Here is a 25,812-nt window from a genome sequence, read left to right as displayed (position 1 = left end):
GGCTTGAACTCACGAACTGTGAGATCATGACCTGAGCCGAAACCGAGTCAGACACTTAACCGACTGAGCCACCCAGGCTCCCCCCTCATATATAATTTTTAAAAACACTTTTTTGGGGGCACCTGGGTGGCTCAGTCGGTTAAGCGTCCAACTCTTGGTTTCAGCTCAAGTCAGGATCTCATGGTTCCTTGAGTTCGAGACCCGCCTCCAGCTCTGTGCTGACAATGCAGAGCCTGCTTGGGATGCTCTGTCTCTCTCCCTCTCTCTCTCTGCCCCCCCCGCCCTTGTTCTCTCTTGCTCTCAAAATAAACATTAAAAAAACAACATTCAATGATATTTAAGAAAAATTAAAATAAAAACACTTCTTTGCCTATATAAAATTTAATGATTTATGCAATAAACATGAAACATTAATGTAGCAAAATAGGTATCAGTTCAATAGATGGATACAAAACATTTAACGATTCACATGAACAAGCCTGGATGAAATATGTTTTAAATCAGTATTTCAAAAGATCTTTTATTAACTGTACAAAGATAACCCACTCAAAATCACAGCAAATATAACTTTAGAACCATTCCTGAATAAGGGAAGAATGCCCAGTGTTAGTGGTTTTTCACAAAGCAAGAACAAAAATATATATGTGAACAAAATATGAAAGATTTATAAAATTGTCATTACATTGAAAACACAAGGAATCAATGATTAGAGTTTACCATTACGTCCAGTGTAACCAAAAACAAATAAGGGGAGGGGCGCCTCAGCTCAGGTCATGATCCCAAGGGTTGTGAGATGAAGCCCCCCCCCCCCCCCCATCAAACCTGCGTAGGATTCTCTCTCCCCTTTCCCTTCTCCCTGACTCGAGAACTCTCTTGGTCAAAAACAAAAAACAAACCAGACTTCTTAGCTATATAAAAATTAAAAGTTTCTACAGTTATTAATGAAACATTAACTTAACAAGAGACATATCAATTCAATGTATGCATAAAGCACGTTGCATGATGTACATGGACATTTCTTTCACTTTTTATTGATGAACAACTGACATACAATACTGGATTACCTTCAGGCGTCCACGTAGCAATTTGATATATATATCCTATACAACGCACACATCCTAAAATAGTCACCACAGTAAGTCTAGTTACCATCTGTCACCAAAGTTGTTACAATGTTGGATTGGCTTATATTCCCTATTGTGAACATTATATCCAGTGTCCCAGTTATTTTACAACCGGAAGACTGTACATCTTAATCCCCTTCACTTATTTCCTCCATTCCCTCCCACTCCCCTCCACTAAGTCTTGAGTAGATGTACTCTAGTCCTGTTTAAAGAGATCTTTACTAACTGCACAAAGGCCATCCAATGAAAACCACAGCAAACGTGATTAGGGGAGCAACTTTATAATCATGCCTGAAGAGAAGAATGCCTGGTATCAGTGCGATCTCACAAAAACAGATATGCATATTTGACACAGAAAAAGGAAAGACTTACAGGAACTGTCATAACAATGAAAGCAAGGCATCAACGACTAGACTTTAGCGTCGTGTCCAACGTAAACGACAATGAGAGGAAATCAAGGCCTAGAGACGGGATGGACTGCGGCAGACAGACTATGTGACGGACTCTCGGGCTTAACGACAAGGACAACGACCTTAGAGTCTCCAGGACGTGCAGGGAGGCCGGCAGGAAACCATTTACTGCGCAGGATGTGGGGTTGAGCCCATTGGCGCCCTGCCACCGCCCCAGGGAGCTGGGCCCCGCCCCCCGGCTCGGTCCCCACCCCGCCCCGCGCAGGGTCCCGCCCCCGCCCGTAGCCGCGCCCCCATACCTGGTTCCTGCCCCAGCCTTGTCCTCCGGGCGGGATCCAGGCCTCAGGCCCAGCGCGAAGCCCACGCCCGAGGGAAGCCCAGTTCCGCCGTCTGAGGTGGAAGCCCCGCCCCCCGGTTCCCGGCAGGAAGCGGAAGTGGTGTCACGCGTTCGCCGGAGTTTCTTCGCCTGCTGCTTCGCGCAGCATTGAGCACGTTGGGCTGCTGGTGGTTGGACGTGGGCCCGCTGTGCTGGGGAAGGCGTGAAGGGAGGCAGGACGTGGGAGTCCAAGGCCGGTTTTAGTCGGGGTCGCCGATGGGCCTGCTTAACGGCCGGGCCGCGCGGCTCGCATCCGCCTAGACCGCCCGACAGGCCGCCGAGGCCGGCGGTTCTGGCGCGGAGCCGCTGTGGTCCTGCTGGGAGGGCGCGTGCGCGGGGTGTTCGTGGCCACTGTGCTCGCCTGTCCTGCAGCGTGCAAGCGGCCTTTGTGACTTTTGTCCCAAAGGAAAAGAGTTTCTGCTGCTGGGAGTGGCCCAGACTCCGCCCCGTTACTCGCAGCCTCAGGGACCCGGCCGGTGAGCGTTCTGGAAAGTTGGGTCAGCGGGGCCTGTGTTTCCTTTCGGTGGGGAAGGGAAGAGGCAGTTTTATCTGAGAACGTGGCTTTGTCTGCGCTCGTCTTTTCTTCGGGACACACTGTCTTAGGCAGGTGATATGCTTTCTCGGCTGTGTGTAGTGTGCGTGTTTCAGTACCTAGTTATACACACGTGCTCCACTGGTCTTTGTACTAAAGAGAAACCGTTTTCACGTCGCTTTTCCTGAGACCCTCCTGAGCCTGTCCATTCCCACCAAGTTGCGAGCCAGGGAGTCCGGGAGAAAAGAATGGAGGCGTGAATACTCCATTTTCAGAATAACTGGATTTCCCATTAACAGGGCTTTTGGACTAAGTTTTTTCCCGACATTTTTTGCGTAAAATCTTAAACCTAAAGGAAATGTAAGCAACTGTTGCTATGAATGTGCACCGAAGCAGATTCACCCATTTTCGCATTTTGCGTGGTTGCGCTCTTTGGATAAAGAAATGTATTTTTTAGCGGGTTGTTTGCGAGTAAATAGGAAATAAATTGTAGACATGATACATGACCTTTAAATACTCGGAAATGCATGTTTTAAGGATGAGGTTTTACTACTGAAATCATCAGTGATTCAGCCGCGAAAATTAAAAATGTTATGCAATATGTACTGTATAAAAAGTAAAATTTTCCACTTTACCTCAGAATATGTTTTGGATCTCGGATGTATTCAAGGTTTATATATGACAATTGTTTGTCTCTTAGGCTCTTCTAACCTGCGGCAGAGCCATTGTTTCTTCATGATACTGACTTGGAAGCCTCACACGCTCTTTGCGAAACCCAGAGTTTCTGAGATTCCTGATGTTTCCGTGCTGTCTTTATTTAATTTTTTTTTAAATGTTTTTTTTTTTTTGAGAAAGAGACAGAGTGTGAGCGGGGGAGGGGCAGAGAGAGAGAGAGAGGGAGACATAGAATCTGAAGCTGGCTCCAGGCCCTGCGCTCTCAGCACAAGCGCTCCACCCAGGGTTCAGACCCGTGAACACCAGATCCTGACCTGAGCGGAAGTCCGACGCTTGGAGCCACCCCAGGCGCCCCTATTTATTTATTTTAAATGTTTGTTTATTTTGGGGAGAGGGAGACTGAGTGGGGGAGGGGCAGTGAGAGAGAGGGACGGAGGTTCCCAAGCGGGCTCTGAGCTGACAGCAGAGAGCCCACTGTGGGGCTCAAACTCACAAACCGTGAGATCATGACTTGAGCTGAAGTCCGCCTTTTTATTTTTTTAATTTATTTTTATTTTTAATTTTTGTAATTTTCGAGAGAGTGGGCGCGAGTGGGGTAGGTCCAGAGAGATAGGGGAACAGAGGTCCAAAGCGGGCTCCCTGCTGACAGTAGAGAGCCTGATACAGGGCTGGAACTCAGAAACTGGAATCAAGACCTGAGCTGACGTCGGACGCTGAACGGACCAAGCCACTCAACACCCCTGTCCTCCCAAATCCATGCTTAACCGACTGAGTCACCCCAGGTGCCTTGCATGCTGTCTATTTTCTGTAATTTCATACACTGATAAGTGAGTCCAGTAACCAGGCTTGCCAACTTTTTGTCTGAAAAGGCCCAGTTAGTAATGTAGCTAAAGTGCTGAAAATACAGGTTCATATAAGAAGAATGCCAGGTAAAGGTTAGTGAGTAAGTGCAGGTGGGCTGTGAAGATCAGGTCCATTACTGTCTTGGAGTCCATCATGCAGGGTCTTGTGGCTCAGGCAGTACTTCTTGCCGAAGGGGGAAGTTTAGGTTTCCATCAGGGGATCGTTTGCCCACATGGTCTTTTGTATGAGTTAAGAGAGAACCTGGAAAGAAGACCTTAATCAGTTAGAAAGTTTGAGGTTAAAGTGGAGGTGGCTGAAGTCCTCTTGCATTGAGTACATTCTGCTTTGCTGGCCATCCGGCCTGGAATTCTTCAGCTCTGCCTTTGTAGTTGCACAAGCAACCATACCCCTTACTAAACAAATGTGTGTGGTTTTGTCTAGTAAAACTTCATTTGCACAGTAAAAAAAAAATTTTTTTTTAAAAAAGGGGGGGTGCCTGGGTTGCTCAGTCTGTTGAGTGTCTGACTTCGCTTAGGTCATGATGTCACAGCTTGTGAGTTCGAGCCCCACGTCGGGCTCTGTGCTGACAGCTCGGAGCCTGGAGTCTGCTTGGGATTTTGTGTCTCCCTCTCCCTCTGCTCTAACCCACTCGCGTTCTGTCTCTGTCTCTCTCTCAAAAATAAATAAACATTAAAAAAAAAAAAAAAACAAAAAACTTCATTTGCAGAAACAGGCCTGTCAGTTTTAGTTTCCGAACTTCAGTTTCAGAGGCTTCAAAATCTCTGTCACAAACTATTTTGTGGGTGATGTGTACCTAATTATATTGCGTAAGGGAGTTTTAAATGTACATCAAGTGTCATTTGATCTCCATCACAGTCCATTTGTAAAGTACTCCTCAAATTTAGTCATAGTCTCATGAAAATATTTTACCTAAAAACTAATGTTATCCTGTAATAACTTGTATATTAATCAAAATGGGAAGGATATAGCAGAAGTGAAAGCCTAGTTTATGCAAATAAATACCTGGCACATAAATAAACAAATACAACAAGCATAGACAAAATATGTCAACCCAGTACAGTTTAGGTTTAGTTTAGGTTTCTGGAATTGGTCTCGAGGTGATTGTAGATGTCCATGGTTTATTTCTTCAAGGCCAGTCCTCTATTTCCCAGTCTTTGGGCAAACTGGATGTTGGTGTTAGTCTTTGCAGTTCCCTCAGCAGTGTCGGTATTCCTGGATGATTATGTCCAGTGGTGGGGAGTTCCAGGATCCTCCTTTTAACTTTTCCTACTATAATGGCCCTTACCCTATGTGTCAGAGATAAGGGAATTCTGCCAGTTGGCAAGAATGTCTATATTGCAGATACATTTAGATGCTATAGCTGGGTTTAATCTGAGTTCATTGGACTTTTTATTTATTTATTTTTATTAAAAAAGAATTTTTTTTACTGTTTATTTTTGAGAAGGGGGGGAGACACAGAATCTGAAGCAGGCCCTAGGCTCTGAGCTGTCAGCATAGAGCCTGACGTGGGGCTTGAACCCACAGACTGAGATACCTGAGCCGAAGTTGGATGCTTAACCAACTGAGCCACCCAGGCGCCCCTGGAGTTAAGACTTTTTAAAAAACTACTGTGCTACGGGTGCAGAGCCCTACTTGGGGCTTGAACCCACAAAACTGTGAGATCATGACCTGAGCTAAAAGCAAGAGTCGGATGCTTAACCATCCAGGTACCCCACTCCTTGATTTGTTGATATACATTGGAAGAGTAACAGAGATACAAACAACTCACAGACCCTACAGGTGATGGAGAGTAATAGGGAAGTTCACATTTGTACAGGGCCCTTCACCCCAAGACTGGGTCAGACCTTATTGTCAGTGATATCATTGCAGTCAACTGGTTGTAAAGAAGTTTGCTGGGTTGCCTGGGGCAGAGGTAGTTGGCACAATGGGCAAGCATTTGAAAACCTCTGGATTACAGTCAAGCCATGACTGGTGAGCAGATGAGTGGAGGGAACCATGGGTGACAGCAGGTATAAGAAACAGCACCCGAGTATCCACATTAGGGGGTCTGTGGGGAAGAAGTTTACAGACATGCCCTAGCTGGTGGGTGAGTGCTCAGAAGCATGAGACCCCACACTCATATTAGAGTACTTAACTACATCTCCTAAAACCTGGGATATATATTTTGTCAGGGACTGTTATTTCAATGTAATCTAGATAGATGTACTGTGTTTTTTATAAATTAAAATTTTTTTTTTATTAAATGAGCCTCCATACCTACCTTGGGGCTTGAGCTCATGACCCTGTGATCCAGAGTTGTGTGCCCTGTTGACTGAGCCAGCCAGGCGCTCCTAGTTAGATGTGCTTTGAGTGACGTAGGGACTCTGTGGTCTTGGTCTGTCAGTCAGCAATCACTTGGTGCCCTCACTGAGCCAGGGCCTATGTCATGTATTGGAAAATAAAGGGCATCTTTGATACCCAAAGAGCTCTCCAAAAGAAAATGGATCTCCATGTCAGACAGCATTGTCATAAATCATTACTACACATAGAGTTCTTTACGATAGATGATTCAATATCTCTAATATGATTCAATTTCAAAATTTGTATGTACCCAATAATATTGTTGCACAAGGTATAAACCAATGCTTGGCAGAAACATAAGAAAAAATGGACAAGTCCAAAATTCACTGGGAGATTTAAGAATGTTTTTCCCTTATTGTTTCTTTAAATAGAAAAAAGTCAGCATATATATTTGTAAACGTTTTACAAACTGAGTAACCTATGTAGGAACTGATAGAAACTGAAAGAAATCAGAAACAGATTGTCTGGAATTAGGGTGAGGGAGTGAACTAGAAGGCTGAAGAGGGCTTTTCAGGGAGACGAGTATGTTGTCTGTGTTTTTAGAAGTTCAATATGCTGTCCATTCTCTCTTTTTTTCAAGACTGATAAGGTGAGTAACTACAGTTGTTAGAGCTCATCCAGAAAATACTTAAGATCTACACCTTTGATTGCATAGCACTTACATCTCCATCAGAAAAGGAAACAAAACCAAATGGAAAAATGTGCACGTGCCACAAAAGTAAACACATTTGTGGGCTTATTCAGCCCAAAGGCCCCATTTTGAGACCTCTAGGAGTAAGTGCAACCTATACTAGCATTTGAGATGCAGTGTTTGTGACAGCTTGTTATTTTCAGGGTTCTGGTCTTTTCACCTGTAGAATAAGTATTCTTGGAAAAAAAGATTTTTGGGTCATGAGGGTTAATTTCATTTATGGTAAAGAAACTGGAACTTCTCGTGTTTACCATCATTTGGATTCAGTTTTGTAGATCAGCATTTGGGCTGCTGTTCTGTGTTTAATTTATTGAAAAGTCATTGATTTTTGTAAGTTCATTTATTTATCAGAGAGTGTGTGTGCACACGTGTGGGAGGGGTAGAGAGAGAGAGTGGGGGAGAGACCATCCCAAGGAGGCTCCACACTGTCAGCGTGGAGCCTGATGCCGTCTCGAGCCAATGAACTGTGAGATCATGACCTGAGCTGAAATCAAGAGTAGGATCCTTAACTGACTGAGCTACCCTGGTGCCCCAAGAGTCATTAGTCTTTAATATAGGAATTATCGTTTGAACTGTATCAGGCTAAAAGATATTAAAGTGAGAAGGAAGCCTTATGATTTTTTTTATTGTTTTATTTTTGAGAGAGACAGAGAGAGCACAAGTAGGGGAGGGGCAGAGAGAGAGGGAGACATAGAATCTGAAGCAGGCTCCAGCTAATAGCTCAGAGCCTGATGCAGGGCTCGAACTCAAGAGCTGTGAGATCATGATCTGAGCTGAAGTTGGATACTTAGCCGACTGAGCCACCCAGGCAAGAAGGAAGCCTTATTAACAATGGAGTAAATAAAAAACCTGGTGAAAAACAAGTGATAATACAAAAAGAAGGTTTTCTGGGAAGACTCATAAAATAGACCAGTGTGAAACACAGACTGATTTGGCATTGCTCCTTTGCCAGGGTAAGGGGAAGTGGGCAAACCTTAACTGAACTGAGCCTCAGTCAAGACCCGTTGAAGCTGCTGAATACTTGAGATGTCTTCTGAGTCTTTAAAATCCTTCCATCATTATTTTTCATATATTTTTGGGTCCTGTTTGGAACAGCCTATGGTTTTTTTTTCTGTCTTTACCTTGCCCAAGAAGCAATCCAAAATATTCATGTATACCTTTGTGCTTGTATATAGGATAGTCTTTATTTTCTCACCTATTTGAGTTTTTCCTCCATAAGCACTGATGAATGGATGTATCCATTAATAATTGAGTATCTTGTCCCTTAGGAATGTTGGGTCATTAAATCCTGGGACATTTTTTGTATATTTCACTGTTTTCTGCCTAGCACAGGACCACAATTATCTTAATTGTTTGTGGAAAGAATGAAAGAATAAACCTATTATGATAACTTAAAAAAGGAGGTTCAGGGCTCCAAGCCACTGTAAGCTCCATCAACCAAAGCTCAAGGTATTAACTAAATAAAACACTTCATTTTTCTCTTCTATATAATGTCCAGCAGTATTCTAGGCTAATACTAGCCAATGGACATATGACCTGCAGGCCATGTATATGATTAAAGCTTTTCTGTACATGAAATAAACAAAAAGAGATCATACGTAATAATGTACTTTATCCCATCTATTCCAAATATTTCAGCATGTAACCCATATAAGAATTGAAGTATTTTTTTTTTATTTTTTAAATTTTCTTCAATTTTTTTTTTAATGTTTATTCATTTTTGAGAGACAGACAGCACCAGCAGGGGAGGGGCAGAGAGGGAGACACAGAATCTGAAGCAGACTCCAGGCTCTGAGCTGTTGGCACAGAGCCTGCTGCAGGGCTCGAACCCACAAGTAGTGAGATCATGACCTGAGCTGAAGTTGGACACTTAACTGACTGAGCCACTCAGGCACCGCTAAAATGGAAGTATCTTAAATTCTTTAAGTCATAGTAAGATTTCAAAATTCACTGGACGTAAAATTTTCATGACATGTACTTCGTATGTGCATGTAATAAATACAGTTGAGAATGTAGATGTATTTAAGTTTACCTAAACAAAATTTAAAATCCTGTTTTACTAACTGCATATCAGGTACTCAATAACGTATGTGACTGGTGGCTACTAAACTGGACAGTGCAGGTCTAGATTGACAACTGATCATATTTGCGAATAAGAACCTCAGATCACACATTTGAGACAAGCCTATCTGCATTCAAATCTGGATTTCTTTTTCCTAATTGGAGGGTGGTGGACCAATGATTAGTGTTCTATGAATCTAGCTTTATCAGCTATTAAGTAGGGCTAGTGATAGCTATTGAAATGGGTTGTTATGCTAATTAAGTGAGCTGGTATACATAAAGTTAGTGAGACCGGTATCTGTCACATACTGGTTTGCAGTGAATGGTAATTGATATTAGTGACTTTCATGCCATAGATTATATCATTTTCAGTCATTTCCCACATACCACCTTCAGAGAGACAGCTAATGTGTGATGTTTGATGATGGATTGGCAATGCTTGCTGATTAATGATTGGTATGAAAAGGACTGTGGGTATCCCAATGTCAAGAATAATGAAGATTGTCATATTCACCTAGATTCATAAGTTGTACTGAAGTGATCAAATTTCCCAGTAGGTAGACTTCACCGTCATTCTCCCAGGATGGCAACCATTGACTTGACCTATGGTAAGTCATTATTGATTCTCATTTCCAGAGAATTCTAAAGGTCATCCCCACACAACCTGGAGTCCAACAACCTGGTCCTAAATTAGTCATACTGCTGTTCTTTTAGAAAGAGCTGAAATATGCCAGAGAGTGCTATTATCTAAGCTTCCTGGTGTGTGTGTTGGGAATTGGTGGTACATAATCTCATTGATGAGTTTTATTATTTGGGGCAAATAAAGAACCAAATGTTTTAGGGACTAAGTTTCCATACCTGTAAAATAAGACCATGACCTCTTTCTTCATGGGTAGCATGTCTAGCAAGTCCCTTTTCTGGCTCCAGGTAAGGCAGGGCTGTTGTATTTTATGGCAGTAGTGTGTGTTTCTGTGAGATTTCTCATGCAGGGATATATGGGGATCTTAAATTAGGATGGAATGATTTTCAGGTGGGTGATTCTGGGAAGTAGGGTCAATTCTGTATTCTGAAGTATCCTTTCCGTTCCCCAAGATCTTCTTTCTAGGAATCCTTTCTCCCATCCTGAGGAAAACACAGAGATAGAAGGGATGGTGGCTGTCAGGCCGAAAAATTATAATCAGGTAATAAAAACATATCAATCAACAGAAAGCCATATTTACATCCACCAGGTGAACACATTGTTTCTAGGCACACCTGTGTCCTGAGCTTCCTAAAGCAAATAAACTCCAGACAAGGACTGAGTCCCCAGATGAATTTCCTCTGGAAGTAGAAACTCCTATCAAAAAGGGATTACCCTGAAAAAATTCTGGTATTTCGGTAATCAATCCGGAAGCTCATGGATTCCAAATGCAGGCTTCCGCCTTGCTGTGAGCTCTGACATGATAGTGTAAGTGTCCTTTTCTCAAAGAATTCAGTTATTCTGTGCTGTTTATGAAGGATCTGTAGCATGCTCAGGAGTGTGTTCTAGTAGAGGAAACTGAAGACCTACTACTGTGGTTAAGCTGACATAAGGTCTTGTTTAAAAGGTGACATTAAAACCATATGAGTGGAGAGGAGCAGTGGGTGAGTCTAGATTGAGAGAAGAGTACCTAGGACCACAGAACCATGGGAGGATAATGAGAAACCTCATAACCCTGCATCGGTATTGAGTGTCCCGTCCTCATTCTCCCATGAATGTTGGCGGAGATGTTTCTTGTCTCAAGCCAATCCTGGTGTGATGGTTTAGATTGCAGTGACCTTTGACGACGTGGCATTGGACTTCACCCAGGAGGAGTGGATATTACTGGACCTCTTTCAGAGAAACCTATACAGAAACGTGATGCTGGAGAACTACCAGAACCTGGTCACAGTAGGTAAGGCTGCCAACATTCCTTGTAACATCTTTAGGAACAAATTTGTACTATGTATTTTTGGTGTTCCAGCCTTGATGATGCCTAATCTGAAACATAATTGGAAATAAGAGATGCATAGTCCCTGCACTAATGGGTTGTAATCTTTAATGGGTTTTCCATAAATGTGGCATTAGGGCCAACAGTAACTAACACCATCATTGTTAGGAATTTACGTTGTCAGACCCTGGGTTTTGTTTTTAACATATATATATTTTTAATGTTTATTTATTTTTGAGAGAGAGACACACAGCACAAGCTGGGGAGGGGCAGAGAGAGGGACACACAGAATCGGAAGCAGCCTCCAGACTCCGAGCTGTTAGCACAGAACCTGACGTGGGGCTCGAACTCATAGACCACAAGATCATAACCTGAGCTGAAGTTGGACGCTTAACTGACTGAGCCACCCAGATGCCCCAAATCAGACCCTACTTTTGACATTCTGAATTATAAAGCTGGTGTTGTTGCCCTGTCTTCTATGTTCAATAAGCCATCCTGATGATTGCGACACACTCCAGCATTTGAGTACTATAGCTTTAGTGCTTTCCCCATCAAAAGGAAGGTCTCCTTTCCTCACCTCCTTTATTTGCTGTTTGAATAAATGTCTATGTGCTCTGTAAATGTGTACATACCTTTGGGTTAGGCTTTCAGAGTCAGAGATAAGTAATCTTTTGATTTGCTTTTCTAGTCCTTTTGAAATGATTTTACTGTTTTCATCAGAAGCTTTGTCATTTCTTACACAGTCCTCTTCTATTAATGTACCTTTCCCTCTGGACAGGATATCAACAGTCAAAACCCAGCCTAGTAGCTAGGTTGGAACAAGAAGAGTTGAGGACAGTGGAGAAAGGAGTTTTCCCAGGTGAGCGTTGTGACAGATATCGCTGGTGAATGAGAAGAATGTCACTAGTCAGTCTGAAATATGGCATACTCGCAATGTGTAAAATTTAAGATTCATTTTGTCTCATAGTGCTGAAACCATTTGTCTCTGATGTTTTTGCATATCTTTAACTTCCTTCCCTCTTTTACTTAAGCTTTCTATGATGTCACAAAGTGACCTGTTCTGTTTCTTCTTTAAGATATCATTTTGGTAAACTTAGTTGTCCAGAGGTTTCCTACTTTTCTACCTTGATAATAGTCCGGTTTTGCTCACTATATTTAATTTTCCAAAAATTATTTTTTAGCAGACCACCAAAGTTTGACCATCTGCACTTAGTGCCAAATTTTCCCATAGACAAACTGCTGAAATCTTTTTTCTTTATTGTTTTATCAACACTTTTTTTAAATGTTTATTTTGAGAGAGAGAGAATCCCAAGCAGGCTCCACCTGTTGGCATGGAGCCTGACATGGGGCTCAATCTCAAAACCATGAGATCATGACCTGAGCCAAAATCAAGAATCAGATGCTAAACTGACTGATCTACCCATGTGCCCCCTTTTTCACAGTTTTTAATATGAAAGTAAAGAAAACTGAGTCTTATCTTTTTTTAATTGTTTAACCTGTAATTTGTTTCTGCAAATGCTTACATTTGTTTTACTTTAGAATGGCAAACTCAACATCAAAGCAAAGAGTCACCATCTCTCCAGGATTTGGGGGAAGGAAAAACAGCCAGAGAAATTCAAAAAGTAAGGTTGAGTTGTGATATCTCCTATTTTTCCACGTTAAAAAAAAGATTGGTAGTTTTGTTATAAAATCAGTGCAAGTAGGAGGTATTTGAGACGAGTGGCATTCATCCAAGAGAAAGCAATTCAGAGATACTCGATTATGATTTGGGAGGATAATCCAAACCTGTCTTGGAAGTTGTTGCTTCCTAGATACCACAAGTACAAGTTTCCACATATATAAGAGGGATTGAGTCTAAACATTTTCCTACAATTTTAATGGAATGTTTCTAAGAGCAGAGTAGATGGCATCGGTTTTTGTCAGAGGAGTTCCCTCATTTAACTTGAAGGCAGTCAGCAGGAGCTGTGTTTATGTAATGAAAATGGGAAGAATCATCATGTTTTTAGCTTTATAAGTGTGAAATCTGTAATGAATCTGAAAATCCGATCATCAACTTTCATCTGTTTATCAACAGGAAAGGACCCACCAGGGAGCAGAGCTCTCTGAGTATGAGCAAAGTGGGAAAATCTTAAGCCAACACTTACTCCTTAAGACACACATGAGAACGGAAAATAGAGAGAACACTTTTGAGCATACTCAGTATGCCAACAGCTTCCGTCCTCTGCAAAAGGAAAACTCTACGAGAGAGAAGCTTTCTGAGTTGAGTCAGGGTGGTAAAGTCTTCCACCTGACTCCACACAGCATGTATGAGAGAACCAGTCTGGCAGAGAAGCCTTCTGAAAATAGTGGCTGTGGGATGACGTTCATTAGTCATTCCCACTTTCAGACACAGGGGAGAAGTCACGGTGGAGGAGACCTCTATGAATGGATGCTTCCATTTCCAGGGATCTCAGTTCCCTCAGCAGGTCACCCTGTGTATATGCAAATGCACACGGTTAGAGACCCCTATGAATGTAGGGAGTGTGGGAAGTGTTACGCAAATGTGAAACGTCTCAATAAACACATCAGTCGATTTCACGCTGGAATAAAACCATTTGTGTGTAGCGAATGTGGAAAATCTTTCTACACTTCCTCACACCTTTATATACATTTTATGATTCACACTGGAGAGAAGCCCTATGAATGTAAAGAATGCGGGAAACACTTCCAGTGGCCCTCAATGCTTCGTAATCATGTTCAAACTCACACTGGTGAGAAGCCTTATAAATGTATGATATGTGGGAAAGCCCTCAGTAGTTCCTCATATCTTAATCATCATTTGAGAATTCATACTGGAGAGAAGCCCTTTGAATGTCAGGAATGTGGGAAATGCTTTGCTTGGATCTCAGGCTTTCGTAGACATGTTCAAACTCACAGTGGTGAGAAGCCCTATAAATGTAAGGAATGCGGGAAAGCCCTCAGTAGTTCCTCAATTCTTAAAGCACATTTGAGAATTCACACTGGAGAGAGGCCATATAAATGCAAGGAATGTGGGAAAGCCTTCATTAACTCCTCACGACTTAATGAACATTTGAGAATCCACACTGGAGAGAAACCCTATGAATGCAAGGAATGTGGGAAATCCTTCCATCTTTCCTCAAGCTTAATTGGACATTTAACAGTTCACACTGGAGTGAAACCCTATCAATGTAAGGAATGTGGAAAAGCTTTTGCTTGGCCCTCATTCCTTAAAAAACATTTACGAACTCACAATGGATAGAAGACCTAGGAAGTGGTGAACGTGGGAAATTCCATTTGAGAACTCACACTAGAGCGAAGCCCTGTGAGTGTATGGAATGTGGGAAAGCCTACACCACTTCCACATCTGTAAATACACATTTGAAGTCCCACTGGAGACAAGTCCTTTGAATGTACACACTGACTGAAGGCCTTCACTGTTTCCTCAAGCCTAACTCAACATGTAAAAATTGACCCCAGAGAGAAACTGTGAATGTAAAGAATGTGATAAAGCCTTCACATTGTCGTCATGACTTACTAAAACACCTAAAAATGCACAATGGATAGAAGACTTACATACATGATAAACGTGGGAAAGCCTCAGTTTTTCCAGTTCATTTCAAAAACATGAAAGAAGCCACATTGGAGGGATACCGACTGAATATGAGAAATGTGGGAAAGTCTACAGGTGTCCCATTGAATACATGGAAGAACTCCCTAACTAGATCTTGTATGAAGTTAAGCAATGTTGGAAAGCAATCAGGACACCCTACAACCCACGCTGGAACAACAGTGAAGTTGTTCAATGTGTAAGAGACGTGTGGAACTCCGCTAATAGGATGGTTTTGTAGACCTGTGAACATGTGCCGCTCTACCCCCACTATTTTTGGGAATATTTTGGCTTTCTTTATTCAGCTATCTGTGCTATTCTAGTCGAGTTTCTACACCAGGTTGCAGTCTAGACCCATGTGAGACTAGCAGTTTTAGACTTAATGCTATTCAAACCACCTGGGTTCTCTAGTTGTATGGACCTTGTCTAATACTGTGAAGATGGTAACCACTTGAATTAGTTCACTGCTCATGGAATCCATCTGTATTCCCTCCTGCTGGCCAAGGTGGGTGACATATGTCTCTAAATTTTCTGGAAATGCTCTTGTTCCTCTCACACTTGATCCTTTGGGTCAGGAAAGACTTTAGGAATGGTGTGGGTATACATCCTAATTTCATGGTCCTAGAAGGAGAGCAAGACTCCCAGTAGTAGGGAAGGAAATAATGTGTTAATTTTTGGTAGCTTCCCAGTGAGAGGCTGGGAATGGAGAATGTTCTCTTTGTTCTTACATCACCACATCCTGGAAGAACAATTATGTCATTTGTGTGTGTGTTCAGGAACAACTGCATCTGGCATGTGACTTGGTTAGTTTCTCATCCTTTTGTATGCTATAAAACACAAAACCATGTGATTATGGCAGGTCCTGGTATCCTGATGTACTTGATGCATCACTGGCAGTTCTTGAAAGTGGTCTTTGGATAGAGACACAGACCATCACAACCTAGTTTCAATTTTGTGTTAACACATTCATTATACCTGTGACACTTGAGTAGCCTTTGGTTATGTTGTGGGTGGCCGTGGAGGCTGCAGCTGCTTAATGTCACTTCCTATGGGGCTTAATGAAACCAGTGTAGAACATTCCGGATCAAGCTTAATGATAAATCCTGATCAGAAGTGACCTGGGCACATTTGTGGTATGTTTGTGTTTGGATGAGATTGGGTTACAGTGTGATTCTCTTGGGTATGGGTGTGGTCTTCACTGCTTTGAGTGGGTTGCAGCATATAATACATTGGCCTTCCTTAGGTGACATAATTAGTCATCTCAAAGCCTACATGTCTTACCTAACCGAACTTGTTCACAGTCAAATGAGACTAAGTCCTTGACTTCATGGTTGAGGTAAGTACTGCAGGTTGGCCTTATCTAACTACTTGGACTAGTAGTAATAGCGTTATTAAGTGCTGCGTGAGATAAGTCAAACAGGTGAGCTCCGAATCTCTGGTATTAGTGGATAACAAAGTTGTATATGAAGTGGAAAAAGTGCCAGAAGTCTGTTTATTTTTCATGTTTTCTTAATGAAAAGTTCTTAGTTTTGTGAGTCAGATTTATAATTTTCTCATGTATCCAGATATTTTGTTGTACCTTGTTTATATATATTCTGCGATCTCATATTTTTGTGTTTATGTAACCCATCTGAAGTACTTTAGTGTATGGTGTGACTCTATGTCTGATTGTCTCTCTTGCTTAGATATCAAAATTACCTGGACCATTTATTGAAAAGATAATCTTTCTTTTTATCTCTATAGTGCCACTTCTGTCATTGCTTAGATTTCCATATATTTGTGTGTTTCTAAGTATGATTAATTGATTTTCTAATGTTGAACCAATCTTGTAATTATAGAAAAAACTCAATTTGGATATAATGAATTCTGTGTTTAGCCTGAATTATTTTATTTACTGGCAATTTGAGACGTCTTTTGGTATTTATTTTTGGGTAATAATGGGGTGTAGTAGTCTTTGTCTGTCATTGCTCGAAACTTTTTTTTTCCTTAAGTAATCTCTGTGCCAAACTAGGGCTCAAACTCAAGACCCTGAGAGTGAGTTGAATGCTCTACCCACTAAGCAAGCCAGTCAACCCTGAAATTTTTAATGAAAATTGGCCTATTCTTTAGTAAGTGCATATACTTACTTTATGAATCTCTAAATCATTTTTGCAGATTAGAATTAGAATATTTTGTGCACTGGACTTTCAAGCCATAAGCAATGTCTTCCCCTATATTTGCATGCAAAGACACTTAGTGTATTCTAATCTTCAAAAAAAATTTTTTGTATTTTTTTGGTCTACATTTCTCTGAAAATCAGTGGTGTTGATCATCTTTTCCTGTGTTGGCCATCTGCCTTTTTTGGAAAAATGTACAGTTGGGGTCCTCTGCTTATTCTTTAATTGGATTTTTTTGATGTTTGTGATTTCTTTTTTTTTTTTTCTTTTGTTTAAGGATTTTAAGTAATCTCTACACCCCACATCGGACTTGAACTCATGACCCTGAGATCAAGAGTTGTAATTTCCACTGAGTGAGTCAGCCAGGGGCCCCTAATTGTGTATTTTCTTTGTGTATTTGGGTATTAGTCTATTAACAGATATGTCCTTTGCAATTATCTTCTCCTATTCACTATGTTGTGTTTTTTTGTTTGTTTCCTTTGCTGATCAATAGCTTTCATTTGGGTGTAGTCATCTAGGGATTTTCTTTGTTGTGAGATTCTTTATTACAGGTTCAATCTCCTTGCTCATTATAGGTTTGTAACAGAATTCTTTTTTCCCTTTATTCTTTTTCTATTTTGTCATTTAGCATTGGTAGGTTTTGTGATTTTAGGAATTTTTCCATTTCATCTAGATTATCAAATTTATTGGCATACAGTCTCTTCCAATCCCTTTTCCCCCCTGTAGAATCACAGTAATGCCCCACTTTCATTTCTGGTTTTAGTAATTTAAGTCTTTTTTTCTTTTTCTATTACTATGTAAATGTTGATTACATTGATCTTTTCAAAAGATTTTTTGTTCCATTGATAGTTTGTATTTTTTCGTCCCGTTTATTCTTCTCTAGTTTTTATTGACTTCCTAATGCTACCTATGTTTTCTCCTTTTCCTGTGGGAGAAGGCTTGTGTTCGACCTCAGTTCTGGTCGATCCATTCTTCCTATAGAAGCTGAATTGCCTCAGTAATGTAGTGTGTTCACCTCCATGCTGAACCTCTTCATGTACAGCCTGAGGAAGAGTGATGTGATTGGGGCGCTTGGTAGATTTCTCAGCCAAGGAGCCCCTGTCTGTGATGGGCCACTGGCCTTTGAACCAAGAGGACACCAAGGGACACAAAGGCAAATGTTAAGAATTTAAATCTTCTGGTTATTTTTTCCTCTGAAAAGATACATTTCCTCTGTTCCCAAAGCAGCTATGATTTGCTTATAGTTGTCACTGCATTTGTTTTTCCTCAATAACCTTTTCAGTAATTCCTTTGTTCCTCTTCGTCCCTATTTGTAGCACTAAAATTCTGTGCTTGGTCCAATTTTGTATAGCCATTCCTTAGATCTCTAACATTAGATATGAAGCACATACATCAAGCACTAGCATGGTTTCCTCAAAAATCATCCTCTCTTGGGGCACCTGACTGGCTCAGTCAGTGGTGCATGCAACTCTTGATCCGAGGGTTTTAAGTTCAAGCCCCAGTTGGGTGTGGAGATCACATAAAAAATAAATCTTAAAAAAATCATTCTGTTAGCCGTTGATCCTTCCTTTACCTTTTCCCCTTAAAATAATGCAAGGGAAAGTTTATTACAGTCAAATAACATGCTTTTCATATCAAGACTGTTGTTTTACACGTACAATTTTATGTAATCCTGACATTTCTTAGAGGTATTTTCTGATTTACCCCATTTTTAAAAGATCCTAATTGGAATGGCCTTTATCCTGGAAATGTGACATTCTCCTAATTGATTATCATACTTTTCCTGGAAACAGTGACATGATTTGAAACTTTCAGTGTAGGATTTAAATGGTAGTTTGCTGAGATGTTTCTATGTAGTATATGTTGCATAGGATAAGTCTGAGATATTGCCTCTTTCCCTTCTAGCCTCCTTTTTTCATTCCCTTTTATTGTCCTTGTTTTATCATACCTACACTTTTTTTTTTAAGTTTATCTTTGAGAGCGAGAGCTTGTGCATGTGTGAGGGGGGAGGGGTAGAGAGAGAGAGAGAGGGAGAGATTGAGAATTCCAAGCAGGATCTTCACTGTTAGTGCAGAGCTCAATGTGGGGTGCTCTAACTCATGAGTTGTGAGATCATGACCTGAGTCGAAATGAAGAGTTGGGTGCTTAACAACCGAACCACCCAGGCGCCCCATACCTTCATTTTCCATCACTGTGGTCTTAAGATACACCTGAAGACCTCAGATACAAACTACTTTTATCAGTGTATGACTGGCAATGGGTGGAGGGAGAGAGGAATGAAAAATGAGCATTTAGTGGGTAGAGTTCCAATTTGGGAATATGAAAATGTTTGGGAATGGAGAGTGATAATGGTTGCATAAAATCAATATGCTTCATGCCAAATCAATAGAACTGTACCCCAGAAAGTATTTAAATGTTAAATTTTATGTTATGCCTATTTAACCACAATAACAAAGAAAGTGAAATGGCACAAAGTAATGGAGAAAGACCATGAGACTCCTTTCAGATAATATCTTTAATTCCCTTGTAAGAGAATACTGAATTGTTGAGTGTTTTAGTCAGCAGTTTGTACTGGGATACTGAAATCACAATATTGTGGTCTATTTAATAATTTGTTGTTAAGGGGTTTTCCTGTGTGTTGCAGTTTTTTAAGTGCTCCCTCTCATCCACCCACTAGGTGCCAGCACGGAGTTGTAACTAGATATGTCTCAAGGAATTGCCAGTTGTCATGCAGGGGGCAAAATCAGCCTGAGAACCACTGGAGGAAATCAGTTCCATGGTGTTAGCTTTCAGAGTGATGAGAATAACAGGAAGAACAACATGTTGGAGGATAAAACATGAGTAATTTTGGAAATGGTGAGTTGAGGTGCCTATGGAACACCTCACTGGTGACAGTACCTCAAGAGTTCAGTTGTATTGGTCTGGTGTTCGTCAGTCTACACTGGTGGCAGTATAATTCAAGTACATACTTCTGTAGGTTAAGAGCCTACTTCCCTCCCACCCCCTAAAACACAGAGATACATACAACACTATATTCAGCAAGGGCTATGAAACATCAGTAATCACATTTTGAATACTACTGGACTTGCCAGCTTTTGCTTTGATATATTTACGTGCTAAATTAACATAAGTAGATTTCCTTAAGTTGAGTACATTGTAATTACAGTGACATCAGCCAGACAGCAGAATATGAGGTAGTTCTCCACTTGTATTCTCTGATAGGAACAATAATTCGGCAGGCTTCCATGAACAAAAGTGCCTTTGTTGGATTTTGGGATCCATGTAAGAGACTGTAAAACCTCAGTAGAGCCCAAGAACAAGGAGGGCCATTTTGAGAAGGCAACCTATGCCTTGGTGGCAGGATTGTTGACTGTGGTCCCAATTAGACCCAGAAAAAGCCATGTTCCTATGTGGATTTAGCTACAGCCCCATATGGCCTTGACAGCAGCATTATCCCTCAGGCTCCAATAAGAGTCACGTCCACCCATGCCTCCAGTAACAGGCCTGCTGACTTCACTCTGAGATGCAGCCCTTGAACAGCCAGCCTGTGACTCAGCTGTTGTCTTTCCCATGTAGTAATCAAGAAAGACTTGTGTCCATCTGTGTTCCTAGAGGCAGGCCTACTAACTTTGGTCTGACTGCAGATATTGAAGCAGCCCATAACCCAGCTCCAGACACTCTGGCCGTGATATAGAAGGAATCATCCTCACCTAGGGACCTGGGTGGAGACTTCATCCATCAGTGCCCACTGAAGGAGGCCTGCAGAACTTGGTCATGGATATGGACCCTAAAGCAGCTCTGTGACATGGCTACAGCCTCTCTCAGCTGCGTTGTGGGGCCATTAATGCATGTTTAGCGAGAGAGCCATACATTTCCACCTGGAAAAATAGCCCTGCCATATGTGAACCCTGAAGAGATCCCTTGTCTTAGTGTCAGCCATACTGGCCAAGGTCTTGAAGTGATGTCCTTTCCTGGCCAGGGACCAGACAGGGTCGATTCACCTGGTAACAGGATTGTGTACCACAGACTCCAGTACAGACCCAGCAGCAGCCATGTGACCTGGTCTCAAACCCACTTGACTATGATTCTACAGGCAAAACCATCCGTCCGGGGACCTATCACAAGACAGTTTTATCTATGAAAGCAGTCTATATGCTCTGAACTATACAGTTGCCTGCAGGCAAGACCAGCAGACCATTAAATAGCCTAAGCTGAGCTGACAGGTGAAGGACTATCTGTCCTGATGTGACCCTGTAAAGACTGGAAGAGTGATTACTCAAAGATAAAATGCAAAAAGGCAATGATGACAGGAATTAGGTAGTACCACCACAGGAAGTACCCCAAGCTGAGCAACATAACAGTAAATGCAGCAAATTTTACCAACCTTTATATATTTGCCACTAAATATTAACACATTTATAATAGAACTGCATCAAAACACAGACATACTGTCAAAACAGTATATTAGCATAAGCAAATATATTATTAGCACAGAAGTATCTCGAGCCTAAAATAGGAATTTCTTGTTTAATAAAGTTGGTATTTCAAATTCAAAAAAGTTGAATTTGAAGCAGGTCAAGAACAGTTTATAAGTGGTACTGAATCATTTCACCATTGTTTCTGGGGGAGAAATGACTGGATCCAGTCCCACACCCCACATGTTAAACTATATTCCTAAAGAGTTAGGATTAAAGAGTTCAATGTTTTTCGGGCACCTGGGTGACTTAGTTAAGCATCTGACTCTTGATTTCATCTCAGATCATGATCTCACAGTTCATGAAAATGAGACCCCACACAGGGCTCAGCACCGACAACACAGAGCCTGCTTGATTCTCTCCCCCCCTTTCTGCCACTGCCCCACTTGCACTCTCTCTCTCAAATAAATTTTTTAAAAATAGAGTTCAGTGATTTTAAACAATACATTTAAGATGAAAATCATAAAATCTGTATATAACCAAGTTTGAATAGACTTTTAAAGGCAAGATAGTAAAGCCAGATATTCTCAAAAACGCTCTTTGCCCACATAAAAATTCAATGTTTTGTGCCGTTAAATGTGAATCTCTAACATAACAAAATAGATAATTCAGTTGATGCAGTTATGTTTAGAAATGGACATGTGTAACTAAATCAGTGTTTTAGAAGATTTTTATTAACTCTACAAAGACAATCTACTCAAAATCAATGCAAACATGATTAATGGAGTAACTTTAGAACCATTCCTGAATAAGGGAAGAATGCCCAGTGTCAGTACTTTTTCACAAAACAAGTACAAAAATAGGTATGTGAACAAAAATATGAAAGATTTATAAAATGTCATTACATTGAAAGCACAAGGAATCCATGATTAGAGTTGACCATTGTGTCCAATGTTAAATAAAACGAAAGAAGGGGAAATAAAGGCCTAAATACAAGGTTGATGGAATAGGGGCAATACACTGGTTTTATTTTTTTAATTAAAAAAAAAAATTTTTTTTTTTAACGTTTATTTATTTTTGAGACAGAGAGAGACAGAGCATGAACAGGGGAAGGTCAGAGAGAGGGAGACACAGAATCTGAAACAGGCTCCGGTCTCCGAGCTGTCAGCACAGAGCCCGACGCGGGGCTCGAACTCCCGGACCGCGAGATCATGACCTGAGCCGAAGTCGGACGCCTAACCGACTGAACCACCCAGGCGCCCCATCTGGTTTTAAAATTAGGGGGAGATAAATACTGAAAAAAATGAGATGCTAGACCTAAGTCCTTTATTTACTAGTAACTACATGATATTATGGACTAATGTTCCAAATGAAAGAAAAGGATTTAAAGTGTGATTTAAAACAGAACTCTACATATAGTATGCATAAAAGGAGACTAATAAAAGGCTAGAGGAAGATTAACAAGTTGAGGAGAAGCAAGCTGATGTAACTGCACTATAGCACTTAAACAACTTTCGTGAATAGGTAGGAGTGTATGGCTCCAAGTCCCTCGTCACCCATATCATGAGGAAACCTCTCGAGGCAGAAATTTCATGACTGCATTGCAGACACTCACGTCTTCACGCACAGCCTGGCCACCATTGTTCTCCCTCCCTGAAAAGCCATGACTATATTAACATGTCATTCCCATTGCCAAAATTCTTGAACGTGTGATTTGATTATTCCTTTCTTCCAAGGCCTTAAGTTAGCCTGTCACTATCTCATTGATGTTGGCAGAGAAGCTGAGACATTGACGTCAGAGACAAAGGCCGTAACTCAATCATGGTCTAGCCAGCAGCACAAGCATCAGCATGTCTGAATTGGCTCCCTTTGTCCCCACGTCTGTCTAGGGTTACAGAGGGCCTACATGGATGTGTCCGTACACCCTGGTTGCTAAAGGAAAGGAATACTGAGCTTGTAGTATCTAGCTTATTTGAAGCAGTAAGCAAGCCTGCTCTTTGTCTCAATGGGAGAGATGATCTCAGCGTTCAAGTTTCTTCACTGCAAAGGTACATTTAACAAATTGCCTAGGGAGAGTGTTGACGGACTTGCCTTTTTCCCAGGTATAAAAGTGATGGAGGGCAAGAGAGAAAGGTACACAGGTATTCCCATTCAGGATTGACTGTGAAGCTTGATTTGGATGATCATTACAGTGGTCTGATTAAGCCTCAAGAAAAGTGTCACCAAGCAGTTGCAGCCCTGATGGCCACCCATGATGTAACCCAGTGTTGCTGGGGCATCAGAGTTGTATGAATTTGTATCACTAAGGCTGAAACGAATTTGTGTCTGTCCCTTTCCACACCCAACGTTCACACTTAGGAACTGTCAGGGATGGCATCAAGCACAGGAGATTGTCAAGACCAGCTATATTCACACCATTTTTCTGTTTTCACAGCACATGGATAGAATGACAAGCACAGTCAGACCCCCGCTGCGACACCTGTTGCTTGAGCTACACAGATGATATGGTTGCTTTGCCAGATTGTGGTACTGGATAAAGGGGCAGAAGAGCACATTCATTATTCTCACCCTCCTGCTGCACAGCTTGAATAGAAGAGTGTATGGGCCTCCCCAGTTGGTAGGGCGGTGTTCCCAGGGCATGTGTTCATGGTGTCTCACATCACTAGGTGTAATCTCATCTTTTCACCACTCGTCCTATGCTTCATCCTGAGATTTCATGGGATAGGATCAGGTGAGAGAGGGACACAAGGTCATCCTTCCAAAACTGACAGACACGGTTTACATCCCCTACCCTGGCCAGTAGGTAGGGGACTCCAGTGCAGATGGACTCCATGAGCATTTTCAATGATGATGTAGTCCCTGTGTTAGCAATGTCCGATCATGCCAGTCAAGTAAGAGCATTCAGGTGGCAGAAGACAAAGAGTGAATTGTGTAGGTACGCTTTGGGGCAGGATGCAACCTGGAAGGCGCAGCAACTAGACCGGTCTAGCCATCAGGGCAAGAATACACCATGCCCGCCAAGAAAAGGTCAGGATACAATGATAAATTTTAAAACAGACCTATACAACCACCCACAGGAGATAAAAGGTCTGAATCAGGCTGAGCCTGATGTGGCTTGAACCCACGTACCTTAAGACCATGACCTGAGCTGAAGTCGGACACTTAACCAAATGGGCCACCCAGGCGCCCATTACTGTTTTTAAATCCGTAAGCAGTTGAAGACTAACATGTTTGCTAGACCTGACAGTTATTTAGTGCATAAGATTTAAAGTTGCCTTTCTTGGAAAGGGAGGGATTGCTCGTAGCCACATAAAACCCCTGCCTAGTTTTTTTTTTTTTTCCTTTTGGACTCTTTATTTTTCCCCATTTTTTTTTTATTTTTAATGTTTATTTATTTTTGAGAGACAGAGTTTGAGTGGGGGAGGGACACAGAGAGAGGGAGACCCAGAATCTGAAGCAGGCTCCAGGCTCTGAGCTGTCAGCACAGAGCCTGATGTGGGACTTGAACTCATGAACCGCAAGATCGTGACCTGAGCTGAGTTGGCGCTTAGCCGACTGAGCCACCCAGGTGCCCCTCCTTTTTTTTTTTTCTTTAGGTATTTACCTATAAACTCTTGATGGTCCTGAGTGGCCCTTTGCTATGAGCGGTGGTCTCCTTTTCTAGATGGTCCCTTTCAACCTCAGAGGGGCTGGAGTCTATCTCCAAGACAGCAACACAGGGAATTCCCAATTTTATAATAGTTTGACTTTCAAGAAGATGCTCTTACATATTGATAGGCAGTGGCACTCAAGGGAGCCCACGCACACTGACCAGGAGATTTACAAACCGGTTTGAGTTGAGAAACCTCCTGAGGTTTCTTAGGAAACCTCATGGATAAAATCGGTAAGATCCCTCATAGTCCACCAGGTAGGCAGGGGTACACATCATGACAGAAGCGAAGCAAGAACAACAGGGACATATGTGAGGGCCACTGCTGTCTTTGGCAGAGAAGGCTGCTGAGGACCTCCTGATCTCTTTGTCCCCCACGGGGGAATGTAGTGGATGAGGAGACTCCCCCACCCCCCACCTTGGGGTTGCAAGGAACACCACCACATAATATGGAGGAGAGGTAAGTTGTTTCTGGTTGTCCTTACAAGTTGGTAGGGAGAAAATGTTACCGACTAGGTCTACAGTTTGCATTTATACCAGCGAATCATAACATTTATTATTAGGGAAGACAGATGGGCCCTATAGAAGAACAAAAGGGCAATTTACCAGAAATATAGGATGACAACATTTGTATGCATCTAGTTATAGTGCCTCAAAATAAAAGAGACAGAGTTAAAAAAAAACAACCTTACTATCCACAGTGATAGTGACGCATTTTAACATACCTATCTCAATAAAGGACAAAGGTTTGTAATGACACAAATTTTAAAAACACAGTAAGATTCATCCAACAAATGCACTGACAGTCATTTATACCAAATAATTACAGAAGAGGTGGTGTTTCCAACCACACTTAAAGGATTCATAAAACTTGACTACACATGAAATGTATTAGTTAGGGGCACCTGGGTGGCTCAGTCGGTTAAGTGTCCGACTTTGGCTCAGGTCATGATCTCGTGGTTC

At 41.6% G+C, this 25,812-nt stretch overlaps 1 protein-coding gene across 7 annotated transcripts; it reads left to right on the top strand.

The window, feature by feature from the left end:
* The first annotated feature begins 1,971 nt into the window (after nt 1-1,971).
* LOC122213924 (zinc finger protein 121-like) lies at nt 1,972-23,164 on the top strand. 7 transcript variants are annotated; one of them, XR_006199691.1, is made up of 9 exons: nt 1,975-2,386; nt 9,628-9,681; nt 10,166-10,254; nt 10,860-10,986; nt 11,801-11,881; nt 12,562-12,644; nt 13,097-15,134; nt 19,463-19,641; nt 23,090-23,164. XR_006199691.1 is itself a non-coding variant. In XM_042928334.1 (7 exons), exons 2-7 carry the CDS (start codon nt 9,657-9,659, stop codon nt 14,279-14,281), a joined length of 1,590 nt encoding a protein of 529 aa, XP_042784268.1. In that variant the 5' UTR covers nt 1,975-2,386; nt 9,628-9,656; the 3' UTR covers nt 14,282-17,023. The 7 variants fall into 7 exon arrangements, 2 of the variants coding, with proteins under 2 accessions (XP_042784268.1, XP_042784269.1); XR_006199690.1 differs by lacking the exon at nt 23,090-23,164 and having other exon boundaries at nt 19,463-21,536; XR_006199692.1 differs by lacking the exons at nt 1,975-2,386; nt 23,090-23,164 and adding an exon at nt 3,640-3,899 and having other exon boundaries at nt 19,463-21,536.
* The last annotated feature ends 2,648 nt before the right edge of the window (nt 23,165-25,812 follow it).

Source organism: Panthera leo, chromosome A2 (genome assembly GCF_018350215.1).
Source record: "Panthera leo isolate Ple1 chromosome A2, P.leo_Ple1_pat1.1, whole genome shotgun sequence".
In the NCBI taxonomy this organism is placed as follows: domain Eukaryota; kingdom Metazoa; phylum Chordata; class Mammalia; order Carnivora; family Felidae; genus Panthera; species Panthera leo.
The sequence above is the reverse complement of the archived record's forward strand: the minus strand, read 5'-3'. Positions and strand labels throughout refer to the sequence as shown.